We start from the raw sequence: 19,619 nt of genomic DNA on the forward strand, positions 1-19,619 counted from the left end.
AAACAAAAACACAGAAAATAAAACTAACCCTGACTTGCACAAAATAAAAAGGGTAAAGGACAATCAGCCTTTATTTCCAATAACAGGCAGGTGAGGTTGAGAAAGTCTGGTCCTTTCTGCACTCTTCATTGTGCACAGCTTTCTGGGAGGCAAAAAAAAATCCCTTCAGAAGCCTTAGGGGCCATTCTAACCTCTCCTGCCCTACGATTCCCTGAGCCAAGTGTCAACATTGCTGAGCTGGGGTGACCAGAAGCTGCTGTGGTGACCTTCACGGGGCCGTGAAGTCTAGGACGTGCAGGGCTGATGCCAGGGCAGCGTACAGATGGGTGGTACTGAAACGGAGACAGTACACTGGGCTGCTGGTGGGTGAAGACAGGTGAAAGCTCTGCAAGAAAACAGGAGAATCAACCTTTCAAAGAAGAGATCAGCCCAAAGACCCCAAGCAGTGTTACAGACCCAAAGGCCAAGATGCCTAAGCAAAGCAGGCTTTTCCCTGCATATCATAGAATCATTAAGGTTGGAAAAAACCTCAAGGATCATGAAGTCCAACCGTCAACCCACACCACCTAACTCACTAAACCATGTTCCCCATGGTGGGCTCACCCCCAGGCAGCCCAGCAGCCCCTCTCTCATCTTCCAAAGAGACACGGGCACTGAGCTGCCAGAGGACAACTCGGAAGCTCTGGTGCTGCCTGGCCTCTAGCCAGGCCTCACCTGCAGGCACCGAGTCTGCCGCTTATCCCAGAGGCGCACCACTCCGTAGTAGGAAGAGCCGCTCGCAATCATATGGTTCTTATCACTCCGTATGCAGTACAGGGCACTGTCATGGGGCTCTTCCCACTCCTGGATGCACTTCCTGCAAGGGCAACACAAACCAGAGAGGGGCTGAGCCTCCACTCCTCCGCCACTGGAGCTGAGCCCCAGTGTGTCTGAAGGAGCTAATTCAGCTGCAGGCGAGTCCCCAGACACTGCACAAGGACAGCCCAGGAGCCTTGTCTGGGCCCCAGATGGCAGCAGGGCAGACTTACCTGGTGCTGGTCCGTATGTCCCAGTAGCGGATGTAGGTGTCATACCCACAAGAAAGGACAAGGGAGGGCGTTTCGTAGAAGACGTCAAGGACTCCAGCTCCACGGTGGAAGTCAGTTCCTAAACAGGTCAACAGCTGACCACTGCAATGAAACACAACAGGGGAAGAGTCATTCAGAGCAGGCTAGAGCAGAGATGGTGTCACAGAAGTCTCCTTGATCTCATTTCTGTGACTTAACAGAATGCAAATACCTGCACAGTTTTCCTCTTTCCCGCCCCCAGCTTCTGCTAGTGGTTGGGCCACTAACTGTCATGGAGGGTAACCAGCAGGAGTCAGAGCTCTAAGTGGAAGAGCCATGGAACAGGCACAGCTGACCCCAAGCAGAACAGCATCACCTTCCCTGGGAGAAGCAACCAATACTCTGAATGATGGTCCTCCATCCATTTCCATGGGAGATGATTCTCAGCTTAGTCAAACTCCAAATAATCTGCAACAGCCACTTACCTGGTCAATCCCATCCCAGACTCCATCCTTCAAAATACTGCCCACTGGGGTATTTCCCCATATCTTTGACACGCAGCTCAAACCCACAGGCAAGTCTGACTCTCCTGACCCAGTCTGCCATGGCTGCTCTCCTCAACTCCCTCCAGTTACACTCTATACTGCAAATACCACATCTGGAGCTGCACATGACAGGCCAAGAGCAGCCACCCCACAGCTGCCCTGGAGATTACTTCACCTCTGCTCCACCTCCTTTTCAATTCCTCACTTGCTGTGAAAGAGCAAAAGCAAGATCTCAAAGAAGCTCTAAGCCCCATGTTTAGTCACCACATCACTCTGCTGCTTGTTCATGTGCAGAACTAGCAGCTCACCAAGCAGACGGTACCTGGTGAGGACCCACCCTGCCAGGCTGCAAGAAGGAGCTGGCATCCCTTCCCTGGGCCATACAAAATTGTAACCTGCATCAGGCACATGACACAGCCCATCCCCAGTATCGCTCTACCTGCCTCAGCAGCCAGCAGCACCCAGCCATGGCAGACTCTTGGGAGTAGAGGGGACAATCTGCCCAGCTGCTTGAGACAAGCCACCTATTGCAAACCCTTCTTTTCTTCCTCCTCCTCACACCCTCTAAATCAAAAACATGGGACACAATAAACCTTGAAGCACCTGCTTTTCAAACCCTGCCGCACGGCCACCCCTCTCCAACAGGCTCTTGGTTCTCAGACAATGAAGCGGTCCTGAAAGCCGACAGCACGGATCCCGCAGTGGGGTCACTCCCAGCATCTCCCCCCATTATTTTGTTACTTTCTGCTCCTTGATCCAGCATCACACAGTTCTGAGGCACATCGCCAAATGCCTTAATTCTGTCTGTAATCTGGGCTAAAGCCCTCGTCGGGGATAAAGACCACACAAAAGGAGAAATAGAGTCCCGGGAGATGTTAAAACAAGTAAACACCTTTGTGTCAGGAGAGAGAAATCGCTGATAAAGCAGATTAGCACCTCGAGCCCTGGTGTCCCCAGATCAGAAGGCGAGCCCTAGCCGATCTTTGCAGCCAGCACGCTTCTATGATCACAGAGCTGGCGGCATGCTGGGGCCAGCCTGTTTCCCCACAGTCACTCTCCAAAGAGCAGATTATGGAGAATAACAATTTCTTTGTGGCTGTGTAATTCCCTCCGTGACCGTGGCTGTGGGCAGCTACATTGGCCCTTGATGCCAGGGCCCTAGCAACCATTTAGAGAGGCCAACCAGCCCTAGCAATGGCCCCCCCATGCAAACTTCTCGGACAAGCTTTAACATCAAGTGCATGAATTAATCCCCCCCAACACGAATCCAGGGGTGCTGGCTTATTGGACTTTGTGTTTCTCCAGGCAAGGGATCGAGGGGATTCCAGGCTTCAGCCCTTTGCAACCTTCTCACAATACATTAACCCTTGGAGGGTTACTTGCAAACCAACCCAGCAGCAACTCTGCACCTGTATGCAGGTCGGGAGGTTGAAGCATTCGCAGTCTGAGTGCTGGGAGCAAGAGCTGTGGGGTCTGGCTAGGGCAGATGGGTCCTCAGCTCACCATGGCGTGAGATGTAGATGGGCATCTCTAACTTCTGGCACTCCCTTGCCCCTCCAAGCACACAGATCCCCTCCATCTTCCATTCTGCAGGACAAATGGATCTGCATACAACCTTCTTAAGGCTTCCACACAACCTTCTTCATCTTATGAGTTATATGTGCAGCCCAGACTTCTAAGACATACAACAGAGATATGAGGAGGAGTCAGCTGCTCTGACAAACAAGAACCTTTGGATTACCTGTGAGATGCATGAGGGGCCAGATTGCCCAACCTGCAGAATCCTCTGCCAGCTACTCCGGCAGGAGCAGGGAGCTGTTCACAGAAGAGCTATCGCAGCGAACCCTAGGCAGCACCAGCAGCTTGGACCCCTCTCTCCTCCCTTCTGTATGCTATTGCTTTTTTTTGTTTGTTTCACAGCGCACCCCGTGGACTGGTGCTCTGGGCACATGGCACTTTAGGAGAGGAAACCACTCAGCCCAGCAGCACATCTGGTAAATATCTCCTGCTAGCTGGCTGAAACCTGTTTGTGTTATTTCCCTTCCACCATTTTCCCTACTAATATACCTTTAATATGCAAAGGACTAAGTGAGCTCGGAGAAGAGAGGTGCACTGTGCTGAGGAAAAGGAGCAGGATAAAAAAGCACATGCAGGGATCTTTTACTCACTGGGACTAGCCCTCTTCCTCCTGTCAGGTACTTGAAGTGTGTCACAGCAGATCTCCTCACAACCTCCCACCTCTAATAAGTGCCCATCACACCCAGAGCAAGCCTGGCCACATAGAAGCTTGTCTTCCATCTCCCAGACCAGGCCTCAGGCTGTGGTGCTGTAAGATGGCAGCAATTTTTAATGGCAGCCTGGTGATGTCTCCAGGAGAAAAATTTCAACATCAAAGCACCCCAGGGAGAAGAGAAACCAGAGAGTCTGGATTCCTGCTTTCAGAGCTTCCTACGCAGTGCTGAAAACAACCCTGGTGTCTCAATCACAGTGTTTCTCCATGCCTTCACACCTCACTGCAGTGGTACCCAAGCATCCCAGCAATCAGAGTCACACCTATTTTCCTCCTTCCACTTCCCTTTCCAGCCTAGGCAACAAAAAAGAAGAAAAAAAAAAATTAAAAAAAAGGAAAAAAGCAGGATTAGCTTTTCTTTGTAGACAGGGTAGGAGCACAGACAGCTTGCAAGTCACTACAGCAAAACAAACCTTGCTGTACTGGTTTGTTCATCAGTTCAATTCTCCTGCCCCAAGAATAGGTCAGCCAAAGCAGCTTTCAACTGGGAGGTTCAGCCCTGCGTACAGCAGCAGTCCGTTAGCAGTTTACAGAAACAATCCATTAGTTGCTGCAGTGAAACACCTACAATCTGACACCAAAGTGAAGTCATGCTGTGTTGCATACTGGGCACACAAACTAAAAGACCCATGTGTCCTCACATAGGCACACTTAAACTGATAAAGCTGCAGAACACGATTAATATTTCCCCTCTTTTACAGCAGACTAAGGTGTCCCTGGACCAGTTATCACCATGCTAGGCTACCTTCGCGTCCCTCCAGCATACACAGCCACGCTGAGCCCATGCTCTGAGGGAGCCATGCCCATCCCTCAAAGGGAACTCTCTGCCACCAACTCTCCCAGCCTTGGGATCACAAGTTAGTGCCCACAAATTGTCCAGTCTTTGTTATCCCAAATACTCCCTGCCTTCAAACCCCAGTCCATAACAGCTTTCACTTCCTAGGGAGCAAAACCCACAGCTAATCCTTGATAACCCATCAGGGGGCAACAGAAAAGCAGCAGATACAGCAGCACATCACCGATGGTTTCTTAACAACTTACATGGGCAGAAAATATGCACTCAACAAGGGACAGAAAGAGATGCGATAGCTATCTTGAAGCTTGTTTCTCACCAGCTTGCAGAGATCACCAGCATCAGCCAAATGCAGCAGGGAACAGCCATCTTCTTTCCTTTGTGGGCCCTTTTTCACCCTCTGCACCCAAACACCTTCCAAAAAGCAGGTAGCTGATCCTGAGCACTTCAGAGGCCAGGGTGCCCTGTCCTTGTTCGTGTGCTATGAAGGTTAGTCAGCAAGCCACTGTGCAGCCCAAGCAACACCAAGCACAGAAGGTCCACACCACCTCCCCCACCATGCCCTGGCCTTCCAGCAGTAGCAAGCAGAGGCTGTCATTTCACTCCCAGGCCTTCTTTGGGCAAGCCAAGTAGTTAGCTCTGCAGCTGGTGGGAGCTTTGCTATGTTTTCTGTACTGAACAGCCTGAGCCAGACTGTGTCAGGGTTCAGTCCCAGTGCTGGGAGGCAATGACAGAAAGAACTCTGCACCAGTGGAGCTCTGTGGAGCAGAATCACAAGTGCAACAGCCCAGGTTTCCAGGCAAGACTAGTCTAGAGCCAGAGCTCTCAGCTTCAGCATCTTAACCACAAATGACCTGAGCCAACACAGTGCCTACAGACACACAGATAGTCCTCCAGTGCTGAGGAGCGAGCTCACAGATATTCCTAGTTTCTCCTATTTTATCTTAGGCATCTAGACAGACTGAAACTGTATTGCCAGTAATAGAGTACCAGCCCACAAGGAACAGAGCCAGAGGAAATCCAGTAGCCCACTTCATCCCTAGCACAGGAAAGCTGTGTTAGCACCAGGCTCTGGAATCCTTGGAATCCTTGCTGATGGAACAAGATGTTTAAATGAAGTACCCAAGCCTGGGAAATGTATCGAACTGATGAGTCCAAAAATGAAAGGCATTTTGCTCAGGCACCAGAGAGAATCTTTTGATTCATCTCCATCAATTTCCGTGTTCTTCAGAAAACAAGACTTTTAAAAATTACTTTTAAATTAAGCTATTTATTTGGGATTTCCACATTCCACTCTTTGCTTTCCATGCTGAAAATCTAGCCATGAGCATTGCTATTGTGATACCTCCAGAAGGCAGGAGCCAAGTGAACTACCAAGGAATGGCAGAAACAAGCCGGTTTCTTTAAGTGGCTTTTTTTTCTTTTTTAAACCGTGTTAAGGCTCTGTTCCTCCTCACCCCAGCAATATGAAGACCAACTAAGATCAGTCACGGCAGGGCCCAGATGGTTGGTTTCCAGATAATCCATGGGATGCTGCTGTCGCCACGTTAAAGCCATATATAGCCTCCCAAGCCACAGCATTTATTTGTGTGACCATAAAGCTCAGGATTTCCCTGAAACCTTGCTGGTAGCTAGAGTCCAAAAGAAGTCTGCACCTCCCTCCCTGTACCCTTCCCATTTGCTGCAGGTCTTGGCCAGCTGTCTCCAAGACACATGAACTACACTCCAAAAGCTGGGATGAAACAATAAACGCTTTCTTCCCACCCTCATTTTTTGGCGACCTCAATTCACTAGAATTGGTATTACACAAATATGCAACTTCTAGGAAACTGCTGCATTCAGAACATCTGCTGAAAACAGAGATGAGTAAAATTGGGACATACTCATTCACTCTGGAAACCGCATCTGTGAACCACGATCATCCATCAAAGAGGAGAAACCATTGCACATAAGCAGGTGATTATTCAGAAACTGAGCAGAACTCTAAACCAATATTTTAGCCCCAATAGCTACTTTCAACAAGCCAGTTGGGAAGTACTTTAAAAAAAAAAAAAAGTGGAAAAAGCACCGTTCAGTTTGAAACAGTGGGATATTTGAGTATCAATCAGAGAAAAGGAAAGAAAATCCATTTAAAAACAATTATCCAGAGTGCAGCATTTGGACAACTTCTGTCAGCCAGTTTGGAGAGCACCAAAACCAAAGGGAAGAGCTGAGCTGTTGTCTCTTCCAGGTGCTTTGCAACAGCAGCTGAGGCACTCAGGGGATGCAGCAGCTTATGCTAAGAAAGGAAAGGCTTGGTCAAACAACATCTATAACATACATAGGGAGAAGCATAGCACCTTGGCAAAGTTACTCTTTGTAGAGTTATCCTACCCGAAGGTTACTCCTGCATTTAGCCAAGGCTACTAATTCCTGCAGGGAGGTGGGGAATTGGCTTGGGGAATTTTGAGGAAGCACCTCCATGTGAAATGGCTCCATAATGCTGCTATAAGTGATTTTCAGGGAGAATTGCCTCTCTTGGCTTCCTCTGTGCAGCTGAAGGCACTCCAGGCAGTAGGGGGGAATGACACCAACGATGGTTTGAGATTGTGTCAGGGGGGAGACACAGAAGAGGGAGTTTTGCCTTCTTTTCTTCTGCTTTCTCTGAATTGGCCCACACACGCTTTAAATGGTCCAATAAAAAGATACAATTTCTTTACCTTTCCAGCTCTGGGACCCTGTGAGTTTTTGTTGTTCGGGTTCCCGTAAGGTTAAGTTCAGAGGATAAACTGACACGCTGGGCTATGGGAAAAAGCCAGTTTCTTCAAATAAAGCCACAACGGTGCAAAAGAGACCCTGCTGGGGCTTTTATTTGGGAAAACAAACAGAAATGGCACCAAGCCCTTCTGCTTTACGAACCAATTTAACTATAAAACCAATGTTCTCCCTCTCGGGGGTGAGGAGGGGAGAGAGACAGGACATGACAATAGTCCAAAACCTTGGAGGGAAAAAAAAAAAAAAAGAAAAGATAGGACAAAAAAGGTTGTCTGTCCCCTTTTCTTTCTTGTCCATGGCTCCTTTTCTTAGCACACGTGTGTTCTTGTAAAAACTATTAGATTGCAATTTGTATAACATGGTGACCCCCAAATTCAGACATTTAACCCCTTTTCTCTGCAAAGAATGTCAAGAATGTCTTCTCTGTCTTTCTTTCCAACGGGAGGAGTAGGGGGGAATTCTCTCAAACTGTGATTTCTTGGGGGAAAAGAAAAAGAGGGAGGCGAGGAAAAGAAGCAGGGAATTCTCAAAGCCTCTCGCCTTTCGCCCCACTTGTGTGGGAACAAGCGGCTGTATTGCTCCCTTTCTGGACAGAGCTCTGCAGGTCTCCTTTAGGGGGGAGACAAAAAAATGGAGAGTCCAAATCAAAACAAAGCCATCTGTTTAAATGAGCTACCGCTAGCCAGTGGCAGAGGGGGTTTCTCATTCACTCCTTCCCATTCTTCTCTCTTGCCTCTGTTGATTCTCTCTCAACCCAGGGAAAAATAAAGATTGCTTTTGCTTTGGCTCAGAGGGATGAAACTGATTGATGCGCTTGGAGTGTCCAGCCCCCACCCATGCTCTCCGATTGTTTGGGCCCTTGTAAAGTTGTCATAAATAGGCCTGAACAGGAGTGCAAAGGCCACAGCATGCCCTGGACATGCACACATCCAAAGGGCAGGAGCCGGCCTTATGCTCATCAGTAGTGAGATAGGGCCAAGACCACCACAGGGAGGAAAGAATTTGGGAGAAACACCTCTATGTTCTTCCTCTTACGACAGTTTTACATTTAGGTTAAGATGCTCCAGAGCCCTCTTAACAAAAGGAAGGCAGAAGATGCCCAGATTATGTGAGAGGGTTCAGAAAGTTCATGTCAAAAAAAAATCCCAGAAATCAGTGAAGAACCACAAGGCCCCCAAAAGTTTTGAGAATACATGCATACCATGGGAAATACATTGCACAGACAAGACTGAGGCTATCCATTATAGCCAAGAGACAGAGCTCTGAAGAGAACAAAGTCTGCTAAAAGGAACAGTCATCCAAGAGACCACCACTGAATAGGCTCCCTGCAGCAGCAAGCTTTCTCCAGCACTGGCTCAAGTAGTTTGCCATTGGCCGTGTGTCCTGCCTCCAACAACACACAAGATCTCAGAGCAAGGGAATCAAATCCTACAGTTCAGAGCTTCAGAACTGAGGCAAGAATTTCCTTCTGGCCTTGAAAAGTGATTAATTAATGCCTGAAGGCAGGAGATCTGTTTATATCTAGTCTTGCTGCTCAAGTCACAAGTGGGATTGCCAGCTTCATGAAGAAGGACCTGCTTTTCCTTTTGCCTAGATCTAGAACCAAACTCTCCATCCTACCTACCTTGCTGCAGAGGGAATGGTTCCAAAGGACCAAATTAGAAATACAGAGACAGTCATCATGCCAAACTGATTTAACATGAACAGGCTAAGAAGGAGCTTGCCTGAAGACAAGAATCCCCCTATGACAGACCCTAGTCTGTCACTTCACCAACCCCTTTTCCTTTGAATTTCAGGAAGAAGACATGGCATTTGTGTTCCTGATTAACCAAAGGACTTATGAATGGGAATACCCAGAACTGTTGCTTTAAAAAGAGTAACCAAAGCTGTCTGTGGACAGGATAGGGAAACAGCAGAGCAAAAAACAAGCAGGAGAGCCTCAGGAAAACAGAATGAGCAGCCATCTGAGGAAAGGCAACTACCCATGGATCCTCCCACTCCAGTGAGTGGAGGCAGTGGAGGGCACACATTTGTATTTACTTACCTGATACAAGCACAGCCCAGAAAGATGTTTTAGATTGGTTATTGTGATTTAAAACTGTGTTCAGCTGAGACAGAGGTGCTGAGAAAGAAACCCAAGCCTGAAAGAAGAAGGGAGCCTCTTTCCCACAAAGCCTGGAGAGTTCCTTGGCAAAAAAAAAAAAAAAAAAGAAAAAAGAAAAAAAAAGATACTTGGCATGATGAATCTATAGAAAAACAGGGCAGGAGAGGGGATTCTGCATCTACAGTATGGTAGTATGATTCTTCTGCCCCACAAATCCTGTTATCAGTGCCAGGATAATATTTGCTATCTCGTCTCTCATTTTACCAGAGATATCCATCCACTTCTCTGTGACTGGGTAAATCCAGTTTAAATGCCTTGGTGAAAGACTCCCCACACTTCTTGGAGTCAGTTACCTTTCCTTTCGATCCAGCAACTCCAGTTCTGAATCCATTTCCTCCCTTCACCCAACAAACTCGTTTTGTTACTAAATTAGAGGGTCTCAAACTTGTTTAAACCTTGGAATTCAAAGCTGTGGAGAGAATGATCTTTCACAGAACCTGGTTTAGAACACAACGTTAAGAGGTCTGCTTGTGCATCTTGGGTCAAGCTTGTACATTAGAAGCTTTTGTTGAAAATATTTAGCAAGCTTTATAACCAGAACTAGAGTTGCAGATTCTCATTTCATGTATCTACTTCCTCACATAAAAAAATCTGAGCATGACAGGATGCAAAGCCAAGAAGGACTGGATTTAAACAGGGAAGCATCAGCAGCAATCAGCTAACCAGGGTGTTCAGTGCTATGTACTGCAACTGACAAATTACACTTGCTGTTTAAGAACAGCACAGGGAGCCCAAGTTTCAAAGCTCTCCCTCCGTGTTGACCATTGCTCATGTTCACTCACTCAGTGGCTCTAAAGAGCCCCCAAAGTGGATGCAGATCAACACAGGCCGAAACTTGAAAGACAGAAACTAATTCTTGCTCACCCCACTGCACAGACAGATGTAACCTAGTCCCGTGGAAGCACATACCAGAGATCAAGCAGCAGCAAGTTAGCAAACTTTAGCCATCTGCTTATGAAGGTAATGCTGATGCTGGCTCTCAGAGAGAAAGAGCACAATGCCATGGCACTAGAGGCAAATACAGATGACTAACCTGCTCAGCAGCTGCCTGGCTACCCTGAAGAGCTCCTCCCCACCCCTCTGCTGAGGGCACCAGCAACACACCTGAATCTCCCTTCTCCAGCACTCACCAGCCACTCTCACAAATCCTCTACCTCCCACCTCCCCAAAACTTGCAGACATCAAAGGCACCTGCCTTGAACACCTGAAGAGCAGGGGGGCCTGATGGTCAAGAAATGCAACTCTGTATCTTCCCCTTCCATACACTCTATTTTTTTTTCCCAAACCCTTTGAAAAAGGTGGCAGAGATAAATGGAGAACAAAGAAACAAGAAAAAGCCACAGCTTTGGCCCACACCCTGCCTATTACTTAAGGGGGAAGGAACTCTTCCGAAAGAGGAGGAAAAAAATGTGCTCAGACACAATGGCTCAAAAGGCTGGGCAGCAAACCGGGCCACTTTGTACTGCTAACAAGGGAAACCTAATTACAGGAAGAGGGCAAAGAGGGACAGATAAAAGGGATACAAAATTTCAACATCTGTTGCCATAAAGGGATAAGAAGTGGGGACACGCAAAGTGTCAGTTTGGTGTCAGTGACAGTGTAAAGCCACTTTCAAAGAGCTCAGGAGAGGGAGAAAAACTGAACAAGAAATTAGAGGGTTCTTTAAAAAAAAAAAAAAAAAAAGAAACCAAAAACCACTCTGCCAAAAATGCTTTCAAAAGAGAGGAGGAGATGGACAAAGACTGGATATTTAAAAGACAGAGGACATGGGGTGGCTTGCAGGGCACAGCTAACTTTGGCTCAGTTTTCACAACAGTTCTCGGGCCCTGTGTCTGTCATGTTGTGTCACAAGAAAGGACAATGTAGGACTTGTGCATTCAAAGTGTCTACAGCATGAGGACTACTATACCAGATAGATCACTGATCCATTTCAAACATCAGGCTTGGCAGAATAGGTGCGAGAATTGCTGCAGAGAGACCTCTGGAGTATCCTGCCTTACTTGAAAAGCACCCTTGAGGCAGGGGCATTTGTCTCCTAAAGACATGCAGACTACAAGGACAGGCTGGGGAGAAACAGTTCTCCCCAGGCAAACGACAAATGCTGGCCTTGGAGCTGTTCCCAGTGGCACACCACTCTTGTCTCCCAAGGATTTTAAACTCCCAAAAGAGATAGGAGGTAGGAAGAGAAATAAAGAGGAATAGGATCTGAAGAAAGTTTCCTTTTCTCTCGCTTGCATCAAGAGGCTGTTCTGCTGAGCCACACACTAGCACCGGCAGGTAAGACAGGAAGGTCTGAACAGAGAAAGGCAAAAGGGGAGCAGAAGTACCTGACCTGCAAGAGGGGCAGCTGCCATCATATCTCTCACTGGCACAGAGGGGCAAGCAGATTTGCAAGAGGCCAAGGAGTCAGCAAGGCCTGATACTTGATGCAATGACACAGGTTAGTATCCAGTGGCCCATACTGTTAATGGTTCTCCTTTCCTGTGCAGACCTCTAATCACCTAAGTAATTCTCAGCCCCTCCGCACGCACACACCTTGATCCTGAGCAGCAATAAGTGCACAGCAACTTTCCCACATTTGAAAGCCATCAGATGGCATAATGTAGCATCTGTGGGATGAGGTATATCCCCCAGAGGTGCAGCTAGCCAGTTTCAAAAGCACAAGGAAAAAAAAACTCTCCTTCATTGCAGGAGAAAGGGCCAGGTGTAGCAGCAGCTGGAATTTCAGCCATCAGAGACAGTGTCTTGGCATTACGCGGTCATTCCCCTGCTTTAGACTCCCCTTGACAATTGCTTGTTGCTGCCTGTTGTGGCTTTGATCCAACACCATCATCTCAGAGTCAGAAATGAAAGACAGTTGTGGGGGTGGGATGCAGCAAGAGGTGTTTCCTTTCGCCACTAAAAATTTCCTTGCTGCCAAACCCAACCAAGCCCTTTTCAAAGCCCAGAATATATTTCCAGGTGAAGACATTATTCCCTTCCTCTTGGAGGGATGAGAATGGCTGCCCCAGGGTCAGGGAACAGCAAAGGTCATAAATATGAAAACATACCATGACCAACAGCTACAAGTACCAGCCAAAGACTTATCTGGCCTGGAACTAAGAAGATCAGTACACAAAAGGTTATTTAAGCTTTAAATCCTTTTGTAGCATGTTCCAGCTCTCAGCTGTTAGGGAAAAAGACCACCTACCCCAAGGGGAGAGAATGCCACAGAAACTGCTGCAATGTTACTTACCCCCATGCAGAAAAAAACCCAGCTAGCTGAACTAACTGGTCTTGTACAGCATTAAACATCTAAGCAGTGCTAAGGATCCTGTAGTTTTAAAGAACATGTCTTAAGCATCACTCTACCCTGCCTCATTTTTTTGACAGATAAGTTGCCTGCATTCTACTCTTAGAAATAATGTCCTTGCCACATTCAGCCTCTGCAGGTCAGGCTCTGGCCCTTTTTGGCCACAAGGAAGGGTTAAGCAGCACACCTGGGGGACCTGCCTCTGCCAGATCTTATCAGGACACACTGGGCACAGGATGAGCTTTTCAGTCCTGGGTAGCTCTAAGATTTTGAGTTTCCAAGACATACTTCCACTTCTAGAGTCTGACCAGGGAGACAACATACATGAGCCTCAAAGGAAGAAATACCATTTCCCTGTGAGATTGCTTCTGGCATACACTAGGGCCTTTGAAAATGAATCCAAAGCTCTCCTGGGAAGAACAGTTTATGGAGGAGTCAAGACCCGGAAGGACAGATCTGTACTCCCTCACCATCAATGATCACATCAAGCTTCATATGCTACTTTCCTGGCTGTGCTTCCTACTCAGTCTCCTATCCTGCACATGCTGACAAGACTCCCCGCTCACACACAGGTCACTGGAGAGGAAAAGACCCAGTGGCATGGTGAATTCCAGCTGTGACAGGTGAAGAGGGAAGAATAAATTTGACACTCCAGCCATTGCAACAGAGGCCCAGTGGCCTAGGTTGCCTTGGCTTTTTTATTTGCTTGTCACTCAGGCTTTGACGTTATTGAAAGATCAAACTCCGTTGTGCCTGTTCATTACCTTAATCCTATTTTCTACACAGCTTTATTATCTCTTCAGGCCTCCTTGCGAAAGGCTGTCAGAGAGGCTGTGGCAGAGGGGAGAGGGTTGCCTATCTCCTCACCCCTGTCAGATGCCTCTATTCAAGAGCAGCTGGAAGACTTGATGGGCAGGGGTATCACAGCACAGCCTGCATCCTTCTGGGGTACACCATTGGACTAGGTCATCAAGAAACACACACCATAGCTGAATGCACTGACACTGTCTTTCCTGCTCTAGTTTGTCCTTTGTGGGATGCATGCTTTGCAAAGTCTTTACTTTTTTTTTTTTCACTTTGGAGGAAAAAAAAAAGTTTTATATTTGTATTTGATGCAGTTGACTCAGACAATCTAAACTATCTAAACTATAGATTAGAAGGCAATTGGCCTCAGACCAGCCATGCATCCACACCAATCCTCCTCTACTTCCTTCCCCCAAATACAGCCCTGCTGACACCCCTCAGGCCCCTTCTGCCATTGCCCATGTCTCTCCCCTCCCAGAGCACACCAGCTCACCTCAATACTGATGGCACTCCCTTGATAATGTGTGCTGTGTCACTCCTACCCAGAGCATACCAGTCCTGGAAAGCTGAGCTGCTGTTCAATAATCCTGCCAAATATTTGCTGTCTGTCCATCACTACACAAAGACCCCCAGGCTGAGAGTTTCAAATTTGTCAGCAGTTGAGTCTCACGTCAGGATTTGAGCCCAACGTTTCCCCAGTTGCTAAGGTCAGCACCTTCACCAAACAGGAACTACTCAATGGCCCCAAATCAGAGGCCACAGCAATTAACCTCCTCAATGCTTATTAAGACAGAAGACGACATGCCTAAGTCACTTCCATAGATAACCTGTCACCACCCCTCACCTCCCCGAGCTACCAGAAACACCAGCCAGGACAAGATGACTGCAGTGCCTGTGTTTGTCTCTAGCTTCTGAGCACCACAGACAAGCAGGTGAATGGGAGGATGCAGATCACCTTCCTCACCTCTCTGTCTCAGGCTGAAGCACCAACTGAGACAGATGAAAAGGAAGGTGTAATGGGCATATTCTGACTGTACATGGGTGGTGGGAAGAAACCATGATGGCTGTGCCATCAACCAGAAAAACAGGGAAGAAAAATCAAGCTGCTCCCTACTGAACCAGAACCACCCCCCACCTTTCCACACCAGTTTGTTCCATCCCCAACTCCATACCACATCTCATGCTTAAGCATTGCTAGCCTACATGGACTAAAATAATGATTTTATGGCATCTCCAGTATTGCATTTCTCACTGTTATTAACTTTTCTCATCAAGTCCCTCCTTGTAACCTGGAAGCTTACTCACCTCTCAAGGTCCCAGATTCTCAGAGGTGAGGTGTGTGCACAGCAGGCTGTCCCCGTCACAAATGAGCTGTTTAAGAAAAACAAGCAAAAGAAAAAAAGCTTACTAATCCTCATGTTCTGAAGAAATAGTGTGTGAGCAAGACAGAGAAAACAGGCTACAAGACAAACTTTGAATTCTCATTCAAGACAATTTCAGCATGTTCCACCGCATTTCACAAGGGGCAGGCATCAGCAAAGGGAGAGGTGCTGCAGAGCTCCCACTAGCTGGGTTGAGCTTCCCAGATGCTGCACATCACAACTGCAAAGAACTGGCAGGTCAAAGATGTATTTTCATATGCAAATGCGAGACCCTAAACCAGGAGCAGCTGTAAATTGCAACATCATTTTCGAAACAGTTATCACAGTACTTGGCACATTTCATATACAGTCAGTGCTGTAAGCTGCAGAAAGACTCCATGGAAAATTCCCTGTTACTTCCTACTTCATGTCTCGCTTCTGTTTGCTGGCAACTTCTGAGGACAATCAGGAATTGGCTTCAGGCCTAACGAATCACAGAATAGACAACTCTGGTCCAGCCTGCTCAAAGAAGTGCCAATTTCAAAGCTGGATCAGGTTGCCCTCCCCAGTGCTTGAGCACTCTCTATTAGAGGCAGCACAGCTCTCCTGTGGCAATATTTGTCTCAGTTCACACTCTCCAGCAGGGTCCGTTCTAAAGTCCCCTTTGGTAATGCTATGTCCCTGCTGCACATGCTGGCTCCAGAGGTCACTTGACAGCCACTGGCCTCAAACTAGTTGATAAGACAGGAACAAATCCTTAAAATCAAGCAGCAGGAACACGGGTGCTGTGGCTCTCCACACCACACTGCTTGTTTTGTGCCAACTTCCTATCCTCAGTCCAAATAAGAGAATGCAGCTCATACAAAGATTTCAAAATAAGCCATAAATGACCTCTCACAAAGCCACATTTATTGCAGCTACCAAGAATAAAATGCCAAAACTATGTTTAAGGCATTGCAACAAGGATAGCATGAATGCAGGAAACGAAGCCTCCTTTAAATAAAACACGGCTCTATGCTCTGCCTAAACATCTTTTGCAGCATGACATGGGACTGGCAGCTGAAAGAGGAAAGCAAAATAAGGAAACAATGCCATGGCTGTAAAAATAGCAGTTTTTAAACACTTCTTTGATCCTCTACAACATTCTTCCTTTGGAAGTCAGAAGGTATCTCCAAGCTTCTACTGTACCAGGAAGGGATTCTTGCAGCATCCTTGACTTTCATGAGAAGCACCACTGTTGGTGTTACAAGGCACCCAGCAGAAAAGCAGTGAACACACACTCAGCTCCATCAAAATCAGAGAAGAGCCATGTAGAAGCATGGCCAGAACTCAGCACTCCTTCTGCTCCTAGACCTGTGGTTTAGCTGAGTAATTCACTCCTCCAAATCATAAGGCCAAAGCAGCACTGCCAATACACTCTGCAAGAGAGATGAGCAGATAACATCAAGCCATCTCAAAGAGCTATGGGACCCAAGGAAGAGCTACAGCTACCAAGGCTCTCTTTTTTTTGCTGGCTTTATCCCTCCTACCCAAACTCGCATACCTGGAGGTGCCCACAAGTCCTGTGACCCTTAGCTGCCCTTTAGGGTTAGACAAGGCCCGAAGCACTGGAGCTATTTCAAAGTCTCTCCAAACAGGCTGTCTTACATGCAAAATCCCAGGTTCCTTGGCAGTGCACATGCAATTGTCCCAAAGCACCTGTAGCACAGGGCTCTGCACAAATGCTGCAGAGTGTACACATTATTCTTCTCCACAGAAGTCCGTGACCAAAGTCTAAGTAAAAGCCAATTCCTGTTGCTGTGCAGCAGCCACAAGGACCACTTAAGAAAGCATGCAGCATTTCATATTTGGAAACAGAGTTTCTGCTCAATATCTGCCTTCTCTCCATCACAGTGAAGGACAAGAGGGAACACTTCTCCTTTGACAATGTCTCCCATCTCAGAGGAAAACTAGCAAAAGACACCCACTCTGACAGCTCACCAGTGAAACCCCAAGTCTGGAAAGCAGCACTTTGGTCAGGGAGTCCCTCAGCTACAAACTAGGTGTTGGGTTCTGTCCCTCCCTCCCCAAACATAATCCATTAATAACTACTAAAGCCAATTACCGTGGTTAGAAACATAATAGCAGTCACGGAGTCAGTCAAGCAGGCAATTGGGTGCTTAAGATTTTTCTTTTGGGGGACAAACTGACTGTCCCAGCAGAGAACGCCCTCACATGGGAGACGGGCCCCTTTGTGCAGAAGGTATGCACAAGGCTTTGATGGTTGCCACAGGTCTAAATTAGCACGGAGGCACACCAACAGGGAGAAAAAGGTGGGAGGAACAGCAAGGTCTAATCCCTGCTCATGCTGTCAGTTCTGGACTTCAGCTTTCCCTCCTCAGCCCTTACCCCCCACACCTCAAAAAATAAAAAAGAAAAACAGCATTAGATTAAGAGATTTCTCTTCAGCATCACATACAGGCCTCAGGGCCACAAACAAGTCTCTTCTGGGTAAAGCTGACTCCATTCAGTCAACAGGAATTTTGTCTCATACTTTAGCAGGATCAGGTTTGCAGGCCTTATCTTTAACAGGCTGGAGCCCATTAGCAAGCAAAGATAAGACTTCTTCCAGAAGAGCGAAGCACCTTCACTGCCAGGATTAGAAAGCAGCATTCACAAGACATGCACAAGAAGTGGTGCCAATAAGAAATTGTCAAAGCCTGGGAGCGAACTGACCTGGAAGTCTGAATTCCCAGGGGATGATACAGGGCCCCTCACCTTGAGTCTGGTCTGCAAGCATATACCTTCAACCCCCCAGGCCTCCCACAATCAGGAACCTTGCAGAGGTGACAGTCTCACTCCAAGAAAAAGGGCAACACAAATCAGCTTTGGTAGGTCTAAAACAACATGCAAATTGGAGCTAAGCATGTAAAGCTTGGTTCCAAAACTTCTGAAACATTGTTCAGCAGAACTGAAGCTGTCTACCAGGCTTGCTTCTTTCAGTTTACCTTCAACAATGCTTTTTGTCTTAGGAAGCACAGAGCACAGACCAAAAACATCTGACCTAGAGAACTGCAACCTCTTCACAACTGCTCTTGCCAGCTGCACAAGAGAAACAACTCGAGTCACTGAAAAAAAAAAAAAGTATACAAGCAGGACAGCATAAGGCTTCCTACCTTAACAAGTGTCATTTATTTTGCCTACAATGCTTTCAGGAGTCAGAGGGATTGGAGGAGAGACTAGATTGGGAAGAGGAGAGTGGAAGATACCCTATACATATTACAGCAGGGATGATCCATCTCTCTGAAGTATGTATGATACTACTGCTGTACACAGACACTGATCAGATGCATCTACGTGCTACATGAAAACTGCTATGGCCAAGCTCCAGATGGCCTTGAAGATGCAAAGTCTCTTTCCCCACCAAGCTTTCCTCTGTCCTGTGAAAGCTGCCTGGATACTATGACTACGAGCTCCCTCCAAAACGCTCCTCTAATGGAAAAATGAGGACCCTTGCAGGGCTTCCATAGGAGGGCACGTTATTTTCACAGAGATCCCCGAGGAGGTAAAACCAAGCAACCCAACTAGCATTTCACTCTGTGCTGTGCCAGGAAGGCAAGGATTTTGCAGAGCATGGAGACACACACTTCATACACAGCATGTTTTTGTTGTCCAAAGCAAGGCACTTTCCAGCTCATCTGATACTTGCATGTTCTTTTTCCCATTTGAAACTCCTTACTAAAGAGGAGAGAAAAAAAGAAAGAAAAAAAGAAAAAAAAACCTGGCTTTTCCTGAACCAGACTTTCTCTATGCTACAGAAGAGACATTTCATTAGAGATCTCACCCCCCTGACAACAGAAGCTGGGCCAGGGGATGAGAGGAAGCATGCATCCTGGTAGTGCTGTTGGAAGAAATACAGAAACGTCATCTGACTGACTTGTGGTTGCTGAAGATACCATGGCATTTCTGGCAACAGCAGTAGTGATCTGGCTACAGTCCAGCTGCAATGATCCTGTACCTGCTCCCAAGGTGCCAACTACCCAGTTTCACCTCACCTGTAGCATTCCTCTTTACCCCCTCCTGGACAGAACATTGCCAGAGGTGGATGAACCACAGGGAGCCCATCAGTCCTTTTGGAAAGATGCTGTTTGTCATAAAGCTTGGAAACAGTCCCAGCTCCAGAGATAACAAATCCCATTGTACAATACATAGCTTTCTCACTATCAACCCAGTCTTTGGAGCAGGCACTGCCTCAGCTGGGAATCCCGCAATGCAAAGTCATTGAAGGAACCTGGGTGAAACAGGCCCTTTCCAACCTCTTCTCTCTAAAAGGCTTGCGCCCTTCCCCTGTACTGTAAAAAGATTGCTTCTCAAGTCCTATTCTGCTCTTTGGGGATTTCAAATCCAGAATCTGGGTGACAAGTGCAAGAGCCTGCTCCTTCCTCCTCACATGCTCCCCCACCCCCTGGAATTGGACATCGTCGTTCCATTTTGGAGATTATTATATCTGGAGACTCATCGGACTGGGAAACAAAGAAGTTATTACTTGACAGAGCCCTGCAGCTGGGAACATAGAAGGCAGGGGGAGCGG

At 47.2% G+C, this 19,619-nt stretch overlaps 1 protein-coding gene across 1 annotated transcript in view; it reads right to left on the minus strand.

The window, feature by feature from the left end:
- The window catches only part of FBXW4 (F-box and WD repeat domain containing 4), a gene marked incomplete at its 5' end in the record, with an annotated part of 51,741 nt that continues 32,122 nt past the window's right edge, over positions 1-19,619 (minus strand). The window contains 4 exons of the mRNA XM_010080990.1: positions 1-385; positions 715-856; positions 1,029-1,169; positions 14,994-15,059. Of these exons, the coding sequence (XP_010079292.1) occupies positions 269-385; positions 715-856; positions 1,029-1,169; positions 14,994-15,059 (466 nt within the window). The remainder of the gene's footprint in view (positions 386-714; positions 857-1,028; positions 1,170-14,993; positions 15,060-19,619) is intronic.

Source organism: Pterocles gutturalis, unplaced genomic scaffold (genome assembly GCF_000699245.1).
Source record: "Pterocles gutturalis isolate BGI_N339 unplaced genomic scaffold, ASM69924v1 scaffold434, whole genome shotgun sequence".
Taxonomy (NCBI): Eukaryota; Metazoa; Chordata; class Aves; order Pterocliformes; family Pteroclidae; genus Pterocles; species Pterocles gutturalis.